Source organism: Neophocaena asiaeorientalis, unplaced genomic scaffold (assembly GCF_003031525.2).
Source record: "Neophocaena asiaeorientalis asiaeorientalis breed wild unplaced genomic scaffold, Neophocaena_asiaeorientalis_V1.1 scaffold50, whole genome shotgun sequence".
NCBI classification, from domain to species: domain Eukaryota; kingdom Metazoa; phylum Chordata; class Mammalia; order Artiodactyla; family Phocoenidae; genus Neophocaena; species Neophocaena asiaeorientalis.
The window spans coordinates 989,634-1,012,926 of record NW_020172717.1 but is presented as its reverse complement, the minus strand read 5'-3'; the positions used below and the strand labels follow the sequence as shown (position 1 = coordinate 1,012,926).

Genomic DNA, 23,293 nt, shown 5'->3' with positions numbered 1-23,293 from the left:
TAATCAAACTCTCAAAAATTAAATACAAAGAAAGCATATTAAAAACAGCAAGGGAAAAACAACAAATAACACACAAGGAAATCTCCCTAGAGGTTAACAGCTGACCTTTCAGCAGAAACTCTGCAAGCCAGAAGGGAATAGCAGGACATACTTAAAGTGATGAAGGAGAAAAACCTGCAACCAAGATTACTATACCCAGCAAAGAACTCATTCAGATTTGATGGAGAAATTAAAACCTTTACAGACAAGCAAAAGCTGAGAGAGTTCAGCACTACCAAACCAGCTCTAGGACAACTGTTAAAGGAACTTCTCTAGGCAAGAAACACAAGAGAAGGAAAAGACTTACAATAACGAACCCAAAACAATTAAGAAAATGGGAACAGGAACATACATATCGATAATTACCTTAAATGTAAATGGATTAAATGCTCCCACCAAAAGACACAGATTGGCTGAATGGATACAAAAACAAGACCCATATATTTGCTGTCTACAAGAGACCCACTTCAGACCTAGAGACACATACAGACTGAAAGTAAAGGGATGGAAAAAGGTATTTCATGCAAATGGAAACCAAAAGAAAGCTGGAGTAGCAACTCTCATATCACACAAAATAGGCTTGAAAATAAAGACTATTAGAAGAGACAAAGAAGGACACTACATAATGATCAAGGGATTGATCCAAGAAGAAGATATAACAACAGTAAATATTTGTGCACCCAACATAGGAGCACCTCAATATATAAGGCAAATACTAACAGCCATAAAAGGGGAAATCGACAGTAACACATTCATAGTAGGGGACTTTAACACCCCACGTTCATCAATGGACAGATCATCCAAAATGAAAATAAATAAGGAAACACAAGCTTTAAATGATACATTAAACAGAATGGACTTAATTGATATTTATAGGACATTCCATCCAAAAACAACAGAATACACATTTTTCTCAAGTGCTCATGGAACATTCTCCAGGATTGATCATATCTGGGTCACAAAACAAGCCTTGGTAAATTTGAGAAAATCGATATTGTATCAAGTATCTTTTCCGACCACAGTGCTATGAGACTAGATATCAATTACAGGAAAAGATCTTAGAATGAAAAACGGAGCTGGAGGAATCTGGCTCCCTGATTTCAGACTATACTACAAAGCTACAGTAATCAAGACAGTATGGTACTGGCACAAAAACAGAAAGACAGATCAATGGAACAGGATAGAAAGCTCAGAGATAAACCCACGCACATATGGTCACCTTATCTTTCATAAAGGAGTCAGGAATGTACAGTGGAGAAAGAACAGCCTCTTCAATAAATGACGCTGGGGAAACTGGACAGGTACATGCAAAAGTATGAAATTAGATCACTCCCTAATACCATACACAAAAATAATCTCAAAATGGATTAAAGACCTAAATGTAAGGCCAGACACTATCAAACTATTAGAGGAAAACATAGGCATGATACTCTGTGACATAAATCACAGCAAGATCCTTTGACCCACATCCTAGAGAAATGGAAATAAAGCAAAAATAAACAAATAGGACCTAATGAAACTTAAAAGCTTTTGCACAGCAAAGAAAACCATAAACAAGACCAAAAGACAACCTCCAGAATGGGAGAAAATATTTGCAAATGAAGCAACTGACAAAGGATTAATCTCCAAAATTTATAAGCAGCTCACGGAGCTTTGAGATATGGGAACATATGTATATATATAACCGATTCATTTTGTTGTAAAGCAGAAACTAACACACCATTGTAAAGCAATTATACTCCAATAAAGATGTTTAAAAAACATTATAAGGGAACTTTCTGGCGTAATGGTAATATATTTTGGAAGGTATATACATGCATCAAAACACAGCAAGTGTATGCTTACAATTCGTGCATTTTAATGTAAATAAATTTTGCCTCAACGAAAAATGTCAAAGTTTTGTTTTCAAAAGGAAAAATTTAGGGGCTTCCCTGGTGGCACAGTGGTTAAGAATCCACCTGCCAATGCAGGAGACACAAGTTTGATCCCTGGTGTGGGAAGATCCCACATGCTGCAGAGCAACTAAGCCCGTGTACCACAACTACTGAGCCTGCGCTCTAGAGCCCGCAAGCCACAACTACTGAAGCCTGTGCACCTAGAGCCTGTACTCTGCAACAAAAGAAGCCACCGCAATGAGAAGTCCACGTACTGCAACAATGAGTAGCCCTGCTCGCCGCAACTACAGAAAAGCCTGCACGCGGCAACAAGACCCAACACAGCCAAAAATAAATAAATAAAATTTTTTTTAAAGGAAAAGTTTATAAAGGAATACTGAACTGTACTTACTCATGAATATGCGGAAGTATTTAAGGGGAAAGCCTACTGATGCCTAAAACGAAATGCATCAAAAAATTAGGATAAATTAATGGATAGTGAGAGAAATAGATAAATGGATAGATATGTAACAAAGTAAATAAAATGGTAATGGTAATATCTAGGTGGTGGATATATGGGTCTTCACTGTAAAACTCAATTTTGTTGTATGCTTGAAATTTCTCATAAAAGTATGTTGAGAAAAACTACGGGATATATTTAAAGCACTGATTAAAAGAACATCCATACACTTAAACACTCTTATCAATAGAAATAAAATACAAATATAAATAAATTAGCAGCTCAAAAGACTTGAAAAAGAATAACAAAGTAAACCAAAGAAAGCACAAAGCAGAAAAGAAGGATAAAAGCTGAAATTAATAAGGTAGAAAATGGAGAAAAAGATCTAAATAATAAGTCTAAATGATTTCTTTTAAATTAACCAAATAGATAATCAACCATCCAACTTAATAAAGCAAAGGAGAAAGCATAGATAAACAACATAATAAATGACAAGGGGAAAATAAGCATTGAAATAGAAGAAAAAAAGTTTCAATCATAAGAAACTACTTTGCAGACTTCTAGGCAAATAAATTTCAAAATATAGATTAAACAGGTAATATACTAGAAAAATAGTTTACCAAAATTAAACCTATGAGAAATATAAAGTTTAAATTGAACAATTTCTGTTGAAGAAACCAAGTTATCAATACACCATTCAACAGAAAAAAGCACCAGACCCAGATGGTTTCACAAATCTACCAAATCTCTGAATACCAGACAATCCCAATGCTCCACAAATAGTTCCAGAGCATTAAAAATGAAGGAAAACTTACCAAATCTTTGTATGAAGCAAGAATAATGATAAGAGAATAACTGATAAACACGATGTAAAAAAAAAAACGAACATCACGTATGACTATAAAAGTACTAAACTTAAAAATTAGTGAACAGGGCTTCCCTGGTGGCGCAGTGGTTGCGAGTCCGCCTGCCGATGCAGGGGACACGGGTTTGTGCCCCGGTCCGGGAGGATCCCACGTGCTGCGGAGCAGCTTGGCCCGTGAGCCACGGCCGCTGGGCCTGTGCGTCATGAGCCTGTGCTCCGCAGCGGGAGAAGCCACAACAGTGAGAGGCCCGCATACCACAAAAAAAAAAAAAAATTAGTGAACAGAATCCCCCATCAAGAAAATACTACACCAAGACCAATTGAGATTTATTCCAGAAAAGCAATATTAGTTCCTTAATAGATCTAAGGGAAAAAAACAAAACAAAACTTGATTCTATCCACAGATGATGAAAAAGCTTTCAACAAAATTCAATATCCATTCCTGGAAAAAACAAAAACAAAGTGATAGATCCTCTCTTAACATGACAAAATATATATAGTTTAGCCCCAGAGCCAGTATATTTCTTCATAAGGAAACACTAGGAGCTTTTACATTAAAATTAGGAAAAAGACAAGGATGTATATCACCTCCACTGGCATTCAATATTTTATTGGAAGTAAAAGCCAACGCAATTAGATGAGAGAAAGCAAACAGAAGAATAAAAATTGGAAAAGAAGTAAAACTATTTCTATTTGCAGACAACATGATAGTGTATCTGATAAACCCTAGAGAATCAATGCTAAAACTAACTCAAGCAATAACAGAATTGAGTAAGGCATCAGGGTATAAAATTAACATAATCCATACTACCAAAAATAATATACATATTCAATGCAATCTCTGTCAAAATTCCAATGGCATTTTCACAGAATTAGAACAAATAATCCTAAAATTTGTATGGACCACAAAAGACACCAAATAGCCAAAACAATCTTGAGAAAAAAGAAAAAGCTGGAGGAATCATGCTTCCTGATTTCAATCTATATTACAAAGCATTCAAAACAATATGGTTTCGGCATAAAAACAGACACATAGATCAATGGAACAGATTAGAGAGCTCAGAAATAAACCCATGTGGATATTATCAATTAATTTACATCAAAGAAGTCAAGACTATACAATGAGGAAATACTCTCTTCAATAAATGGTGTTGAGAAAGCTGGATCGTCATGTGTAAAAGAATGAAACTGGGCCACTGTCTTACACCATACACAAAAATGAACTCAAAATGGATTTAAGACTTAAACGTAAGACCTGAAACCACAAAACTCCTAGAATAAAACATAAGGGAAAATATCCTTGACATAAGTCTTGGTAATGATTTTTGGGAATAGACAACAAAAGCAAAAATCAACAAATATGGCTACATTAAATGAAAAGGTTTCTGCACAGCAAAGGAAACTATCAATAAAATGAAAAGGCAATGTACTGAATGGGAGAAGATATGTGTAAATCACATATCTAATAACAAGTTAATATCCAAAATATAGATGACTCTTGAAGTCAAAAATCCTCATATAACTTTCAACCCTCCACATCCCCAGATCCACATCCATGGATTCAACCAAACTCAATAGTGTAGTACCGCAGTACATATGTATTGGAAAAAACTGGCATATAAGTGGACCTTTGCAGTTCAAAGGGTCAACTGTATATAAGAAACTCATACAGTGCTTGTTGCTTCAGCAGCACATATACTAAAACTGGAATGATACAGAGAGGACTAGCATGGCCTCTGCACAAGGATGGCATGCAAATTCGTGAAGTGTTCCATATTTTTACAGTACTACAAAGCTACAATAATCAAAGCAGTATGGTATTGGTACAAAAACAGGCATACAGATCAATGGAACAGAATAGAGAGCCCAGAAATAAACCCACACACCTACAGTCAATTAATCTTCAACAACGGAGGCAAGAATATAAAATGGGAAAAAGACAGTCTCTTCAGCAAGTAGTGCTGGGAAAACTGGACAGGTGCATGTAAATCAATGAAGTTAGAACACACCCTTACACCATACACAAAAAAAAAAAACAAACTCAAAATGGCTTAAAGACTTAAACACAAGACATGATACCATAAAACTCCTAGAAAAGAGCACAGGCAAAACGTTCTCGGACATAAATCATACCAATGTTTTCTTAGGGCAGTCTCCTAAGGTAATAGAAATAAACAAATGGAACCTAATCAAACTTACAAGTTTTTGCACAGCAAAGGAGACCATTAAAGGAAAAAAAATAAAGAAAAGAAAAGACAGCCTACTGAATGGGAGAAAATATCTGCAAATGATGCGACAGACAAGAGCTTAATCTCCAAAGTATACAAACAGCTCATACAACAACAAAACAAACAACCCAATCAAAAAATGGGCAGAAGACCTTAATAGACATTTCTCCAAAGAAGACATACAGATGGCCAGCAGGCACATGAAAAGATACTCAACATCACTCATTATTAGAGAAATGCAAATCAAAACTACAGTGAGGTACCACCTCACACCAGTCAGAATGGCCATCATTAAAAAGTCTACAAATAACAAATATTGAAGAGGATGTGGAGAAAAGCTAACCCTCCTACACTGCTGGTGGAAATGTAAACCACTATGGAAGCCACTATGGAAAACAGTGTGGAGGTTCCTCAGAAAACTAAAAATAGAATTACCATATGAGTCAGCAATCCAACTCCTAGAAACATACCCACACAAAACTACAATTCAAAAAGACACATGCGCACCTATGTTCATAGCAGCACTGTTCACAACAGCCAACACATGGAAACTACCTAAATGTCCATCAACAGATGAATGGATAAAGAAGATGTGGTACATATATACAATGGAATACTACTCAGCCATAAAAAAGAATGAAATAATGCCATTTGCAGCAACATGGATGCAACTAGAGATTATCATACTAAGTAAAGTAAGTCAGAAAGAGAAAGACAAATACTGTATGATATCATGTATATGTGGAATCTGGAATATGGCACAAATGAACCTATCTGCAAAACAGAAGCAGACTCATAGAGAACAGACTTGTGATTGCCAAAGGGGAGGGGGGAGGGAGAGGAATGGATTGGGAGTTTGGGGTTGGTAGATGCAAACTATTACATTTAGAATGGATAAACAACAAGGTCCTAATGTATAGCACAGGAAACTATACTCAATATCCTGTAATAAACCATACTGGAAAAGAATATTAAAAAAAGCATGTCTATATGTGTATAACTGAGTCACTCTGCTGTACAGCAGAGACTGGCACAGCATTGTAAATCAACTATACTTCAATTTTTTAAAAAAGGGGGGGAAGAAAAAAAATTCATATAACTCAATAGCAAAAAACAAACAATCCAATTTAAAAAGGGACAGAGATCTGGACAAAGAGTTTTCAAAAGAAGACATACAATGCAATCCCTATCAAAATACACATGACATTTTTCACACAACTAGAACAAATAATTCTAAAATTTGTATGGAAACACAAAAGACCCCAAAAAGCCAAAATAATTTTGAGAAAGAAGAACAAAGATGAAGGTATTATGCTCCCTGCTTTCAAACTGTACTACAAAGCAAAAGTAACCAAAACAGTATGGTACTAGCACAAAAACAGACACATAGCTCAATGGAACAGAATACACAGCCCAGAAATGAACCCAAACTTAACATGGGTAATTAATCTACAACAAAGAAGGTAAGAACATACAATAGGGAAAAGACAAACTCTTCAATAAATGGTGCTAGGAAAACTGGACACTTACATGCAAAAGAATCAAACTGGACTACTTTTTCACACCATACACAAACATACACTCAAAATAGATTAAAGACTTAAATTTAAGATTTGAAACCATAAAACTTTTAGAAGAAAACGGCAGTATGCTCTCTGACATTGGTCTTAGCAATATTTTTTGGACACGTCTCCTTAAGCGAGAGAAACAAAAGCAAAAATAAACAAATGGGACTATATCAAACCAAAAAGCTTTTGCACAGTGAAGGAAACTATCGAAAAAACCAAAAGCCAACCTACTGAATGGCAGAAGATATTTGCAAATGACATATCTGATAATGGGTTAATATCCAAAATATACAATGAACTCAACATCAAAAAAACAAACAACCGATTATAAAATGAGCTGAGGACCTGAACAGACATTTTTCCAAAGAAAACATACAGATGACCAACAGACACATGACAAGATGTTCAACATCACTAATCATGAGGAAAATGCAAATTAGAACAACAATGAGATATCACCTCACACCTGTCAGAATGGCTATTATCAAAAAGACAACAAATAACAAGTGTTGGCAAAGATGTAGAGAAAAGGGAACCTCTGTGCACTGCTGGTGGGAATGTAAATTGATACAGGCACTATGGGAAACGGTATGGAGGCTCCTCAAAATATTAAAAATAGAACTACCATACAATCCAGCAATTGCACTTTTGGGTATTTTTCCAAGAAAACAAAAACACTAATTTGAAAAGATATATGCACCCCTTTGTTCACTGCAGCATTATTTACAATAGCCAACATGGAAGCAACCTAAGTGTCCATGGATAAATGAATGAATAAAGATGTCATACATATGGACTATTCCTCAGCCATAAAAAAGAATGAAATCTTGCCATTTGTGACAACCTGGACCTAAAGGGTATTATGCTAAGTGAAATAAGTCAGACCGAAAAAGACAAATTCCATATGATTTCACTTATATGTGAAATCTAAAAAACAAAACAAATGAACAGACATAACAAAACAGAAACAGGTTCACATACAATCAACCCTCTGATGGTTGCTAGGGGGAGGGGGTTGTGGGGGATGAGTGAAATCGGTGAGGGAGATTAAGAGGAACAAACTTCCAGTTACAAAGTAAGTCAACAGGGGCTTCCCTGGTGGTGCAGTGGTTGAGAGTCCGCCTGCCGATGCAGGGGACACGGGTTCATGCCCCGGTCCGGGAATATCCCACATGCCACGGAGTGGCTAGGCCCGTAAGCCATGGCCGCTGAGCCTGCACGTCCAGAGCCTGTGCTCCGCAACGGGAGAGGCCACAACAGTGAGAGGCCCATGTACCGCAAAAAATAAAAATAAAAAAAAAAATAAGTCAAGGGACTATAACAGTACAGCATAAGAAATATAATCAGTAATATTGTGATAACTTTGTACGGTAACAGACCTAGACTTACTGTGGTGATCATTTTGTATAAAATGTATAAAATGATATAACATATAAAAATATCACTATGTTTTTACACTTGAAACTAATATAATATTGTAAGTCAATTATACTTCAGTTAAAATAAAACTAATCGGGCTTCCCTGGTGGCGCAGTGGTTGAGAGTCCGCCTGCCGATGCAGGGGACACGGGTTCGTGCCCCGGTCTGGGAAGATCCCACATGCCACAGAGCGGCTGGGCCCGTGAGCCATGGCCGCTGAGCCTGCGCGTCCGGAGCCTGTGCTCTGCAACGGGAGAGGCCACAGCAGTGAGAGGCCCGCGTACCGCAAAAAAAAATAAAAATAAAAAAATAAAACTAATCATAATTAGTAAAAAATAAATAAATTTCAATTAAAAATAAAATCAAATAAAAAATAAAAATGACATTCCATCAGTAAGGCTATGAGGAAACAGAACTCTCTTACATTACTGAGAGGAATTCAGCAATTTCCAACAAAATTACAAACTTATTTACCTTTTGATTCAGCAATACCACTTCTAGGAATTTCCCCTGAAGATACACCTCCAACAGTACAAAAATAATCAAGCACCAGGTTATTCATGACAGCTTTTTAGTAACTGTAAAATTTTGGCACTGTCTTTAAGATCCATACCTAGGAAACTGGCTAAACAAATCATGATACATTCACACAATGAAGTACAATAAGCAGCTATAAAAAATGAGTAAGAGCATTATTAATTGATATAGTGATTTCCAAGATATATTAGTAAATAGAAAAAGCAAAGTGCAAAGAGTATCTATAGTATGCCATAGATATAACCACTACTTTGTTTAAAAAGAAACGGAGGAAAGCTAAAACACAAACTAATAGCATTAGTTCTAGGAGGTGGTTAGGAACAGGATAGAAGGTATAAAGGGGCATGATACTTCTCCATGCACACCTTTTACAGTGCTGTCTTTTGGAACCATGTTAATGTTTCACATACTAAAATAAAGGCAGGGGGACCAAAAAGTAAATACAATTTAAAAACTTAGGGGATAAAAAAACTTAAAATGAAATATAAACAGAAACAAATGAAACTAACCTTCAAAGAAACTAACCATAATAAAGTGGAGAGGGGAACCAAATACCCCAGAGTAAAGATAAAAAGAACCATAAAAAATATCTGACTCTTTAAGTTTGTTTTTCAAAGTGGTACATATCAGCAATTTTGTAACTACTTTCTGTGTATCCTAGAATTGAGGAAATAAGTACATATACTGCGAATAATAGTAGGTTTCTTACTGTTGTAAAAGGAAGTGACAGGATACATGTCACAACTTGAGTACTTCAAGAAGAATATAGAAACTATACTAAAAAGCATAATCATCAAATTACTCTATAACTTATCCACAGAACTTGCAGCAACTTCACACATTTGATTTCCCTCCTTCTGCCATCCCTCAAAACATGCTTCATCTTGTTTTTTAGACATGTAACAACAAAGTTTTGTGAAAGTATCTGACTTTGCATGACTGAAATCACTCTTTTCTATTAAAAAGCACAGAGATCATTAACAATGTACCTGTAAATTTAGAATGACATAGTACTTTTTCTTTGAAAAACTCACTACAGTTAACCCTTGAACAACATGGGTTTGAACTGTGAGGGTCCATTTATACGTGGATTTTTTTTCAGTAAATACTGCAGTACTGAACTTATGGTTACCAGGGAAAAGGTGGAGGGAAGGGATAGTTAGGAAGTTTGGGATTGACATGTACACACTGCTATATTTAAAATGGATAACCAACAAGGACCTACTGTATAGCACAGGAAACTCTGCTCGATATTATATAACAACCTAAATGGGAAAAGATTTGAGAAAGAATAGATACATGTATACGTATAACTGAATCACTTTGCTGTACACCTGAAACTAACACAACGTTGTCCATCAACTATACTCCAAGGGCTTCCCTGGTGGAGCACTGGTTAAGAATCCACCTGCTGGGCTTCCCTGGTGGTGCAGTAGTTGAGAATCTGCCTGCCAATGCAGACGACACGGGTTCAAGCCCTGGTTTAGGAAGATCCCACATGCCGCGGAGCAACTACGCCCATGAGCCACAATTACTGAGCCTGCACGTCTGGAGCCTGTGTTCCACAACAAGAGAGGCTGCGATAGTGAGAAGCCCACGCTCCGCGATGAAGAGCGGCCCCCGCTTGCCACAACTAGAGAAAGCCCTCGCACAGAAACGAAGACCCAACACAGCCATAAATAAATAAATAAAATTTTAAAGAAAAGAATCCACCTGCCAATGCAGGGGACACGGGTTCGAGCCCTGGTCCGGGAATATCCCACATGCCACAGAGCAACTAAGTCCGTGCACTACAACTACTGAGCCTGCACTCCACAGCCCGTGAGCCACACTACTGAGCCCACGTGACACAACTACTGAAGCCCGCACACCTAGAGCCCATGCTCTGCAACAAAAGCCACCACAATGAGAAGCCCATGCACAGCAACGAAGAGTATCCCCCGCTCGCCACAACTAGAGAAAGCCTGCTCTCAACAATGAAGACCCAATGCAGCCAAAAATAAAATTAAAAAACAAAAAAATAAAATAAATAAAAGTATACTCCAATGTAAAATAAAAACTAAAAAATAGGGACATCCCTGGTGGTGCAGTGTTAAGAATCCGCCTGCCAATGCAGGGGACATTGGTTCAAGCACTGGTCCGGGAAGACCCCACATGCCATGGAGCAAATAAGCCCATGCGCCACAACTATTGAGCCTGTGCTCTAGAGCGTGCAAGCGACAACTACTGAGCATGCGAGCCACAACTACTGAAGCCCATGCGCCTAGAGCCCATGCTCTGCAATAAGAGAAGCCACAGCAAAAAGAAACCCACGAACTGCATGAAGAGTAGCCTCCGCTCTCCGCAACTAGAGAAAGACCACGCACAATAACAAAGACCCAACACAGTCAAAAATAAATAAATAAATAAAAACTTTAAAGAAAATACTACAATACTACACAATCCACAGTTGGTTGGATATGTAGATGCAGAACCGTGGATACGGAAGGCCAACCATGGGACCTGAGAATCCTCAGATTTTGATACCTGCAGCAGGTCCTGGAATCAATCCCCTGCACATATTAAGGAACTAATGTACTTACAGCTTGTTTATTTAAATTAAAGTCTTAATTAACTAAACTGTTCAAAGAATGAGTTGTTCAATTTTCTTCTTAAACCAAGTTTAACCTAGAAACTCATTTAGTTTAAACATCTTGAAGAATAAATTCCTCAAATACATTACCAAAATAATGTTGTGTATAAAACATGGATAAAGTATTTTCTCAAAATTTAGGACTTTGCAGTGTCTCCAGATTATTTAGTTATTGCAGTTAAATGCAGAAGTGTCGATGCAAGAGGCTGAGAAGTTGCTGTTTTGAATAAACCTCTGAACTTCCTTTCTCATATACAAAATGAAGGTATTACCCTGCATGACAGCCTGACAGTTACAAAACTCAAAACATTTAGTAAAATGCATGTGTGTTGGATAATTTGTTGCTGACTAGATGTCCACTGCGATTCCTTTTAAAGTCTTCCTTGCACTGCAAAAGAGAAGAAATTAACGTCTCCAGATTCCCCTCTGGAGGAAGTAATAGGTAGATACTTGGGTAGAGAAGCAGCTTCCTGGTAAGTAGTTTCTTGAGAACCACACACTTTGGTGCTACAAACCCAGAGTTCTTAAGATTTACAGTGACTTCTAAGCAAAGAAGCAGCTTCTACGCTTAGGCTAAAATAATCAGTAACAGCTTCCCTAATTCCCTGAGCCCCTCCAAAGGTTACATAAGCCTTTAATTCCCCATCTTAAAACCTTGATGCTTGGAATTGAGTGACTTGTATTTTCCTAATCAAAATGTCATTGACTGATAAAGTGTGTATGAAAATACTCTACAAAATGTAAAAGACCATACAAAAGCATGGATTATTATTTCTATTCTCACTGACAGGAAATTTTCAACTGAAGTTGTTTTCTGGTAATCAGCTTCTACAAGCAAGGCATTATGTTAGGTACCAAGAGATTGCCCTGCAAGAGTTTACTGTATATGAGAATAACAAAAACATAATATTCACAATGTAACTGTTACAAATCAGAAATCAAATGTGATGGTGGGTCAGAGAAAGGATGGATTAAATTTGACTTGGGAGTGAAAAGGTAAAAATCAAAAAAGGATTTAAGGAAGAAGAAAATTAGAGATTAAATAGAACTGAACACTAAAGGGTAGGAAAACTTCTCAAAGTAGACATAATATAAGAAACTGGAAGAAAGAGCATGCTCAAAGAAACAAAGCTAGCAACTCAGAGACATAGATGGAGAACAAAAGGCATGTAACACAGAATGGCTTATGTGTATGTTGTGTGTGTACAAAGGAGAAGAGGCTGAGGCCAAATAATACAAGGCCAGAAAAGTTAAACATTTGGACTTACTGTTATTATCCAACTTCAGATTCAGAGAGATTTATAGAATTTTATGCCCAGATAATAAAATCAGGCTGCTAATATACCCCCACAACTAGAGCCTAATAGAATGAAAAACTAAACAGAGAAAAGAAACTGATCTTCCTAAAATGTTGTTTTTATCCTAGCACTCTTCTTCTCAAAAACCTTCAATAACTTCTGAATACCTGCTTCTATCAAGTGCCTCCATACCACGGTCTCCATCCGATTCAACCATATTTTCTAGCATTATCCAAAACGGACAACTCTCTCCAGATAGGCTATGCTCTGTATTATTCGACCTTGAGCACAGCCAGAAAATGCAGGTGGAGTGACATCACGTCTGCTCAGGCTCCTATAACAAAATACCATAGACTGGGCAGCTTAAACAACAGAAACATATTTCTCACAGAGGTTGTAAAGTCAAAGATCAATATGCCAGCTGACTGGTTCCTGATAAGAGCTCTCTTCCTGGTTTATAGATGGCAACTTTTTCAATGTGTCCTCACATGGCCTTTCCTCTGAGCGTGTGCTCAAAGAGAGAGAAAGATCTCTCTCTCTCTTCTTATAAGGCCACTAGCCTTATTGGATTAGGACCTCACCCTTTTGACCTTATTTAACTTTAATTAGCTCCATAAAGACACTATCTCCAAATACAATTTCACTGGGGCTTGGGACTTCAACATATGAATTTAGGGGGGACACAAACATTCACTCCATAACACACTGGATTATTTCTGAGGCTAGACCTTAAGAGATTTTGCAACTTCTGTTCTTCTTGAAATACTTCCTCTATCATGTGAAAAAGCCCAGCCATTCCTACTGGAGGATGAGAAGCCACAGGGAAACTAAGGAACCCCCCCAGCCAACAGCCAATAGCCAGCACCAAATGCCAGATACTGTATGACACCACATTGGACCATCCAGTTTCAGTCAAGCTATCAGATAACTAGAACCACATAAGCGACCCCAGATGAGACTAGCAGAAGAACTGCTAGCTAAGCTCAGTCAAAACTGTAAATTATGAAAAAAAAAATGATTACTGCTTTAAGTCACTAAATTTGGGGATAGTGTGTTACAAAGCAATAAATATCTGATATGGCATACCTTCTTGTTCTGCTTTTTGACCTGGACCTCTGAACTCTATAGGATTTCCCTCGACCCCTTGAACGACTTCGACTTCGTTTTCTTCTAGAGCCATAAGAAGAGCTACTGCTCGATCGATGCCTGCGTCTAAAATAAAATATAATCAAATATTACTTGCCTCCCAAATATTATCAGATACTAATATGGTATGAGAACTATACCAGTTTGTATCTTCCCGTCTACAAAGAATACACAAAGGATGAAGACTCATGCGCTGGGCCTGGGGGAAAACAAAACAAAACAAAACCCTTTGGGGATTGAGACTCATAAATATATAACTACAAAAAGAAAAGTGTTTTACCCAGAAAAATTAAAAGCACAGAAACATACGAACTCTAAAGAATGTTACTCTCACTACTACGTAAGTAAAATTATGAAAATCACCTTCTATCATAAGAATGTGAGCGAGGCTGAAGATCTCTGGACCAAGATCTTGACTTTGACCTTGATTTCCTTCCACCTTTCTTTCGGCTATATGTTCTACTATCTGAAGAACTACTTGAAGAAGACCGTCTACGGTGTTTCTTTTTTCTCTTGCTTCTGCTTTCTTCTTCAGTGTCAGATGACCGGCGTCCCATTTCTACAGGTTTAAATTCAAAGAAAATTATTTCTAACATAATGGCACAATGGATGAAATTCAATACAGTAATTTTTTTAACTATGTAAAAATTTAAGGGCATCCCTAGCGGCGCAGTGGTTGAGAGTCCACCTGCCGATACAGGGGACATGGGTTCGTGCCCCGGTCCGGGAAGATCCCACATGCCACAGAACAGCTGGGCCTGTGAGCCATGGCCACTGAGCCTGCACGTCCGGAGCCTGTGTTCCGCAACGGGAGAGGCCACAACAGTGAGAGGACCATGTACCGAAAAAAAAAAAAAAAAAAAAAAAAATTTAAAATGTCTTACTTAAAGTAAAATTTTAAATGTACAAGTCTTCTTAACAAGACAAGAGAAACAGCTCTAGTACAGTCTTTTAGCTCTATCATTTAACTGTTTTTACAATTTATGAACAATGTAAACTTGTCCTAAATTTTTTCAAATGTCTCCCAGAAAGAGTCAGCCCTGAGGACAGTTCTTAATAACAATTTCCTCATAATTTAAGTTGCATTTATTGTTAATTATATGATATTTGGTTTAGGGATCAACTACCTATATTCTCATATTTCCCTAAAGATAAAAGATATTTTACTATCTTTAAGAGTTACATTTTTCTAACTGAAAATTCTAATATTTTAAATGGATAAGACCTCACTGGAGGACTTCGCTGGTGGCACAGTGGTTAAGACTCCACGCTACCAATTCAGGGGGCCCAGGTTCAATCCCTCGTCCAGGAACTAGATCCCACATGCATGCTGCAACTAAGAATTAGAATGCCACAACTAAGAATCAGCATGCCACAACTAAGGAGCCAGCGAGCCACAACTAAGGAGCCCGTGAGCCGCAACTAAGGAGTTCGCCTGCCACAACTAAGGAGCCTGCCTCCCACAACTAAGACTGGCTCAACCAAATAAATAAATATATTTTTTTAAAAGAAGACCTCATTAACCATCAACAATGTACAAACTGGGACTTCCCTGGTGGTGCAGTGGTTAAGAATCTGCCTGCCAATGCAGGGGACATGGGTTTGAGCCCTGGTCTGGAAAGATCCCTCATGCGACAGAGCAACTAAGCCCGTGCACCAAAACTACTAAGCCTGCGCTCTAGAGCCCGTGAACCACAACTACTGAGCCCACACGCCACAACTACTGAAGTCTGCGCACCTAGAGCCCATGCTCCACAACAGAAGAAGCCACTGCAATGAGAAGCCTGCGCACCGCAACAAAGAGTAGCCCTCACTTGCTGCAACGATAGAAAGCCCACGCACAGCAACAAAGACCCAACGCAGCCAAAGATAAATAAATAAAAGTTAAATAAATTTTTTAAAAAACCAAACTGGGGCTTCCCTGGTGGCGCAGTGGTTTAGAGTCTGCCTGCCAATGCAGGGGACACGGGTTCGGGCCCTGGTCTGGGAGGATCCCACATGCCGTGGATAAAAAAAAAAAAAAAACTGAATCAATACACCCTCACCACGTCACTTGTAAAATTTGAGGGAGGAAATGTTAAATAATGTACCAAAGTTGATGCAGTATTGTTAACTAAAGTACCAAAAATGAAGTCAACTCTTTACACTACTAATATCTATATAAAGTGGTGATATAATCCTTCCAGAAAGCAATTAAGCAATTTAAATAAAGAGTCATAAAAATGTTGCTACTTTTCTGACAAAGCAATCCTATTTCTAGGAATATATCTGGAAAGTTTTTCTTAAAAGATATATTCATGAAGATATGCATTATAGCATTATTTAAAACTGCATGTACAGAGACTAAATTTAAGAAACTATGTATAAATAAGTAAGAGCAAAAATGAAGACAACTGATATTTAAGTGAGGAAACTGGGTAAATTTTCTCTTTTTTAATTATATTCTATATGGCTATGGTATATTTGTATATTTAGTATACAAAAGAAAAAAATTACAGAAATAGAATATAAGGTTTTTATATTTAGGCAGTAACTTAGCTTATAAGAAGCTTACTTGTCTTACTTTTAAGTTAGATTCTCATACGCAATTTTATTTTTTTACTAAAATAAGTATTAGCTACCTTTCAATGTCACATAAAAGCAAGATTCATCTTATATAATAGGATAAATAGTTCATGGATCAAATAAACAAAAATCTCACACTTTCCTCTAATATTTACTCAAATTAACTTAAATATCATTACTCTAAAGAAAGCAATACATTACATTACAACTTTGCTTTCAGAACCAGGTGAGCCATCCCTTCCCTGACTCTAATGCAATACAAGTTGAAAAATCACTATTATAACTCAATTCAAGACTTAAAGCTATTTACCTGGAGCCAGAATTAGACTTTAAATATAGTTCTGAACCTCAAAGTTGTTCACATTTCTAACATTTCACAGTTCAACAAAACAATGGGAAAACTTGGTTTTGAAATATTGAGTAAATCACTAGCATATCTAAGCCAGTTTCCTCATTGAAAACAAAACTGTACTGCATATAAGATCACCATGATCCTTTCCAGCTTTCAAAATACTATGATTAGGAAATCCTACATATACATATAGTATATATGTACATATATACATATATATATTTAAATGTGTGTATATAATATCCATTTACATATTTATATCCATATATCTATTATATACCATATGTAACCACATATCTCTGTGTATCTGTATTTTCATTAAGAAATTTGTACATAATTGAGTAATAGTGATCATCTAACTGTTCTCATTTCCTGTCTCTTTCTTCCTTTCTTGGTTTCACCTTTAAACAGTTAAGAATTTTCTTTACCCACAAATAACCATATAAATTAAGATGAGTTTTTATTTATTATCTGGTTTAACAAATACTAAAATTAGAGTAAAAGATAAAAAAGCATAAATGCACAAGGATAAAGAGACCAGAGGAGAAAACAACACGAACAGTAGACAAGATATGTCAACAAATTTTTAGCAAATGAAAAACAGATGCAGGATTTAGAGCTAAGAAAGCTGAACATCAAGCAACTGCAGAGAATTCCAACAGGAGAAAAGCCAATTCACATAGCAAAAATCAGAAAGGATCAGGAATTCGAGACACCAGATACCATAGCAGGCACAATGAGGCAGAACTAAAAAACAAGGGAATTGGTTGAAAGCCTGTAAAAAAAGTAATCTCCTAGGTCCCCTCTGCCATCCAACCCAGATAAGTGACTACTATTCCCCAATCCCAGCAGAAGAGGTGGTTAATTTTGGAAAAATGATGAAACAGTGAAGCACCAGGTCCAGGGGCACAGTAAAAAAGGGCAGAGAGATGCTCAACTAAAAGTTAAAGGGATTAAGTGAAAGTCTACAATCTAACAGTAAATACTGTAGCCTTGTGTGTGCTTGGATCCAAGAATTCAGATAGAGGATTCTTTTCTCCAAAAACTAAACAGTACCTGGAAGAAGATATATAAGTATTATGCAAGTATTATAACCAAGCCCAAACCTTGAACACAGTAAACTTTTTCTTTTTTTTTGGCCGCGCCATGCAGCTTGTGGGATCTTAGTTCCCCGACTAGGGATTGAACCCAGGCACCTGGCAGTGAGAGCAAGAAGTCCTAACCACTGGACCACCAGGGAATTCCCCACAGTAAACTTTCTTTCTACAAACTTTTTTGTTAACTTTTTAGTAATTATACAACAAAGGAAAATCAATCATGTGATGAAAGACTTCATCATGAGAGACAGAAGCCAAACAGAAAAAAAAAAAAAAGCAACTCATAGTAAACCAGGAACATGCCAGAAATTTTTTTAAAAATCAGTTAATATCCTCAGAAATATATGAGAAGATGATCCAGCAAACAATAGGAGGAACACCCATAAACAGGAGAGAAAGCTTAAAATTTAAACAAATGATAATTTCTAAGAAATTCAATAGGCTTAGAAGATACTATCAAAGCACTCATGAAAAGTAAAAAAATAAAAAGATAAAAAACAGAAGGTAAAAGAGGATCAATCCAGGAAGTCCAATATCCAATTGATACGTATTCCAGAAAGAAACAAAGCATAGAAAAGAGATAAAGAAAAACATCCAATGAATAATTTTTAAAATTTCCAGAATTGAAAGATATGAATTGCCCTAAATCCCTGGGACAATGAATTTAAAGACTTATACCAGACATACCTCATAAAACTTTAGAAATGAGGAATACAAAGCAGATCCTAAACTTCTAAAGATAAAAAAATGGGGAATCACAATAAAAGGCACAGGGCTTCTCAGCAGCAACACAGCAAACCATGGTGACTTGCCTTCAAAATTCTAAGTGAAAATTATTTTCAAACTACAATCTATATTCAGCCCTATCATAGATCTAATACGAGATCAAAATAAAGACATTTTCTGATATGCAAAGGCTCAAAATTACACCTCACACTCACCCTTTTTTAGGAAGGTACTGAAGGATGTGCTCTACCAAAAGGAGAGAGTGAACAAAGATGACCCAGATTCAGAAAACAAGTGGTCTAACACTTGAGATAGGTTAAAAAGTTCCAGGATGACAGCAGGCCCAGGTACAAGGGATACATAAATGAACAAGAGAGAAAAATCCTTGCCCTCAAGGAGCTTACATTCCAGTTTAACAGCAGTTCTCAAAGTGGTTCCGTAGACCCCGGGGGTCCCTAAGACCTCAGAGGATCCAACAAGTCTAAACTATTTTTATTATAATACTAAAACATGATTTACCTTTTTCACTGTTTTGACTTTTGCACTGATAACGTAGAAGCAATGGTAGGCAAAATTGCTGGTGCTTTAATGGGAATCAAGGCAATGGGGCCAAATGGTACTAGCAGTCATTGAATTCTTCACTGCAACACACAGTTTATTTAAAAAAAAAAAAAAAAAGGCAGTTTCACTTAGGAATGTCCTTGATAAAGCAGTAAAAGTCATTAATTTTATTAAATTTCAACCCTTGAGAACACATCTTAATATTCTGTGTGATGAATTAGGAAATACACATAACTGCTGCTGCATTCTGAAGAACGATGGTTACCTTGAGAAAAGTATTTGTGCAGCTGAATTACAAGTTGAACTAGCTGCTTTTATCCTGAAACACTATTTATTTTAAAGAACTGACTATGATTATTCAGACTTGGGTATTTGACAGACATTTTCTCAAAAATGAATTAAGGGAGTCTTTCACTTCAAGGAGTGTCAATTTGCTGCCAATGATAAAATTTGAGCTCTCAAGCAAAAATCAAAATGTTGGATAACATGTATTTGTCACCATGAGATTGACAGCTTCTCAGCACTTAAAGATGCCTCTGATGATATCAATGGTGATATTAACATATGGGAATTTTTTAAATATTATATAATGAAGGGTGTCAATATCTGGAAGATATGCATAACTCAGTGAACCAGTATTTTCCAACAGACCAATGCATGATGTCACAGAATCATATATGAGTAAAAAATCCATTCACAGTGCCAGAAAGACCAATAGAATTTTTTTTTTTTTTTGCAGTACGCGGGCCTCTCACTGTTGTGGCCTCTCCCTTTGGGGAGCACAGGCTCCGGACGTGCAGGCTCAGAGGCCATGGCTCACAGGCCCAGCCGCTCCGCGGCATGTGGGATCTTCTGGGACCGGGGCATGAACCCGTGTCCCCTGCATCGGCAGGTGGACTCTCAACCACTGCACCACCAGGGAAGCCCAGACCAATAGATTTTAATGTAAGCATGAAAAGGTCATTGATATAGTTTCAAATAACACATTGCAACCAACCTTTAAGAAACTACTTGCCAAGTTCTGGAGTAGTATTAAAGAAGTAATTATCTGAAAAGGCTATTAAAATACTACTTTTTCCAACACCATATCTGTGTGAATCCGGATTTTCTTCATATACTTCATCCAAAAAACTCATCACAATAGACTGAATGCAGAAGCAGATATAAGAATCCAACTGTCTTCTATTAAGCCAGATAGTAGAGATTTGCAAAAATGAAAAATAATGCCACTTTTCTCACTAAGTTTGTTTTGTTTTGGAAAATATAGCTATTTTTCATATCAAATATGCTATGTTACCAAGTAATGGATTTATTATTGTTATTTTTAAGTAGATTAATAAATATTTCGAATTTTTCTGGCTTAATTACTAGTAAGGCAATATTTCTAGATATAGCCCATGTAGATAAAAGTTTGTAGGGTCCTCAGGACTTCCCTGGTGGTCCAGTGGATAAGACTCCCCACTCCCAATGCAGGGGGCCCAGGCTGGATCCCTGTTCAGGAAACTAGATCTCGCTCGCATGCATGCCACAACTAAAGATCCCACATGCCACAACTAAGACCTGGTGCAGCCAAAGTAAATAAACAAATAAATAATTTTTTTTTAAAGTTCATAGGGTTCTCAATAACTTTTAAGAATCTAAAGTGATCCTAAAATTAAAAACTGTGAGACCCACTACTCTAAGGTACCCACAGTCATTTCCATTCTCCATTTTTGTCCAGTTTATTAAGTCCCTATAGAAGGCATAAAGAAGTAGGAATAAAAGAAAAGGACATACATCTAATTATGTACCTTGTTGGTGACCAAAAAAGAGATTGAGAGATGGGTGTAAATTTTTTCTATGTTTTAATTTCAAATAACGTAATTCATCCATATTAGAAGAATGGTTACATTAACTCATAAAAGTTAATGGAAGATATAAAATCCTTCCTTAAAGCAACTGGGTGAAAAAAGTTAAAAAATCACTGTCATAAATCTATAAATATTTTTTCAAGTAACACATTTATATTTCAAAAAATCATGCTGAAGTATAATTAATCTCAATAAGAGAAAGCAAAAAGCCACTGCATTTCTTTATTATAGTTAACTTCAAATATTTATTCAGAAAAGAAAGTGAACACTAAGAACAAATCAGAGGTAGATCCAAAAACTGTCTTCTCTATCCATGACAGTACTGAATTCCCTAGATTCATACTTACCTCTGGATTTCCATAATGTCTCTAGCATATAATTGAATATATTTGCTCATTCAAGTCATGGTGGTCAATTTATATCACACACTCCTAGTAAGGAAGAACTGTTTATATTTAACTCCATTGGTAAGGTATAACACATGGAAAGACCCATTAATAGCTCTTTCCGATAAGAGAAATGATGAATTGAGCACAGATTTTTAGGAATCCCAGAACTTAACAATTTTTCAATCTATCTGTAAGCAGAAAAGGCAACACAAGGACACATCTCCTAAGGCTCTCAGTTTTCTGTTCTCACTCTAGCCTCTATTACTTCCTGGTTGTAGTCTCATGGTTTCAAACCATATCCAACTACTCCCATTATAGAACTGAAGCCATGACATAATGACTACAGTAGGACATCAATTTACAAAAACATCTTACTGTAAAGTTTAGGTGACCGATTGAAGATGTAGAGCCAAAATGTGTTCAGTCAAAAGAGAGCTTAAAAGCATACATAAGTAGTTCCTTTGTCTGGTAATCAATAAAGGTAGAATAAGCAGTTATCTTTTTCAGAAAGCAGGCAGTTAAGAGAGAACAAAGATTCCTAAAGGACATGACAGTTTATAATTATTTCACCACTACTCATTCACAGTATATCAAACTATAATCTTTTTGATCTTGGACACATGACCAAAGGGGAGGGGGGAGGAACAGTCATTTCAATGGGAATTCCACCTCAAAGAGATAGAGAAAAGTAAAAAACGGGGTTAACACGTTTAGCATAGGAAGAAATCCACAAACAAGCAGAGAACCACCCAAGGCAATAAAAGAACTAAGGTAAAATTCTAGCTTAATGAGCAAAATAAAGCAAAACTCAAGAGATACAGAATTATCAAAACACTCCTCCCAGCAGAACTAAAAATATGCAGACTAGCATCTTTTTTAAAAAAACATTATCAGTCATACGAATTTCCTCCCACTGGTGTGAAAATGAAGGCAGAAAATATACCTATACATCTAATACAACAATCTTATTACACAAGTATTCCAACTCATAACAACTCTGCTGAGACTAGTCAAGTTGGTAAGGCCAATGAACAGGTGCCAGCTGCCTTTATCTTTTTCAGTTTCAAACATTTTTAGCCCTCTTATTGAAGAACATACAGTAATAAAGTGCTATCACTTAGCAGGAAATCTCCTGTGTCTGCAAATAAAGTGAATATTTATAGACCCTAGGGCTAAAGGGGCTCTCAAAGGATACCCAGTTTCCTCACAGGGTTGCACCTGTCATATCTGCTCCAATCCTTAAACCTGAAAACTCTGTGTACCTCCTTCACTTAGAGCTTTTATGGTTAAGTCCAAAGATGACAACTTGAATACTTTTTTGTGACAACACGAGACATTTTAATTTATTTAACTACCTAGTACCTAGTTAGTTGAAATACAAATGTTACTGCTAATTCTGAAAATGCAAAAAAGAAAAATAAATTGGCCTCCACTGTGCATTTAAAGATATACAACCTCTAAAAGAGAAATTAAGGATAACCTAAAATCAAGAGCAGGCAACACGTATAACAGTGCATTATAACCTCTCACCAAGGGAAACAGTTTAAGGGTAGCCATATGCTCTTGGGCTATGACCACAAGGCCACAAGCCCTGAAGTCAAAACAGGTGAGCGTTTAAGGCGAGTATATTTATCTGTTAAGGAAGGAAAGTGTATTTCACCCAGCACTCTCTCTCCTCTCAGGGCGC

At 36.8% G+C, this 23,293-nt stretch overlaps 1 protein-coding gene and 1 non-coding gene across 2 annotated transcripts in view; one reads left to right on the top strand and one right to left on the bottom strand.

The window, feature by feature from the left end:
* The window catches only part of RSRC1 (arginine and serine rich coiled-coil 1), a 433,291-nt gene that overhangs the window by 409,036 nt on the left and 962 nt on the right, over positions 1–23,293 (bottom strand). Inside the window, exons 2-3 of the mRNA XM_024740166.1 lie at positions 14,430–14,625; positions 14,007–14,132 (exon numbers count right to left, since the gene is read on the bottom strand). Coding sequence (XP_024595934.1) covers positions 14,007–14,132; positions 14,430–14,623 — 320 coding nt within the window. The 5' untranslated portion in view covers positions 14,624–14,625. The remainder of the gene's footprint in view (positions 1–14,006; positions 14,133–14,429; positions 14,626–23,293) is intronic.
* On the top strand, positions 4,910–5,019 carry LOC112396444 (U6 spliceosomal RNA). The gene has a single exon (XR_003002569.1). It is a non-coding gene; the product is annotated as a U6 spliceosomal RNA (small nuclear RNA).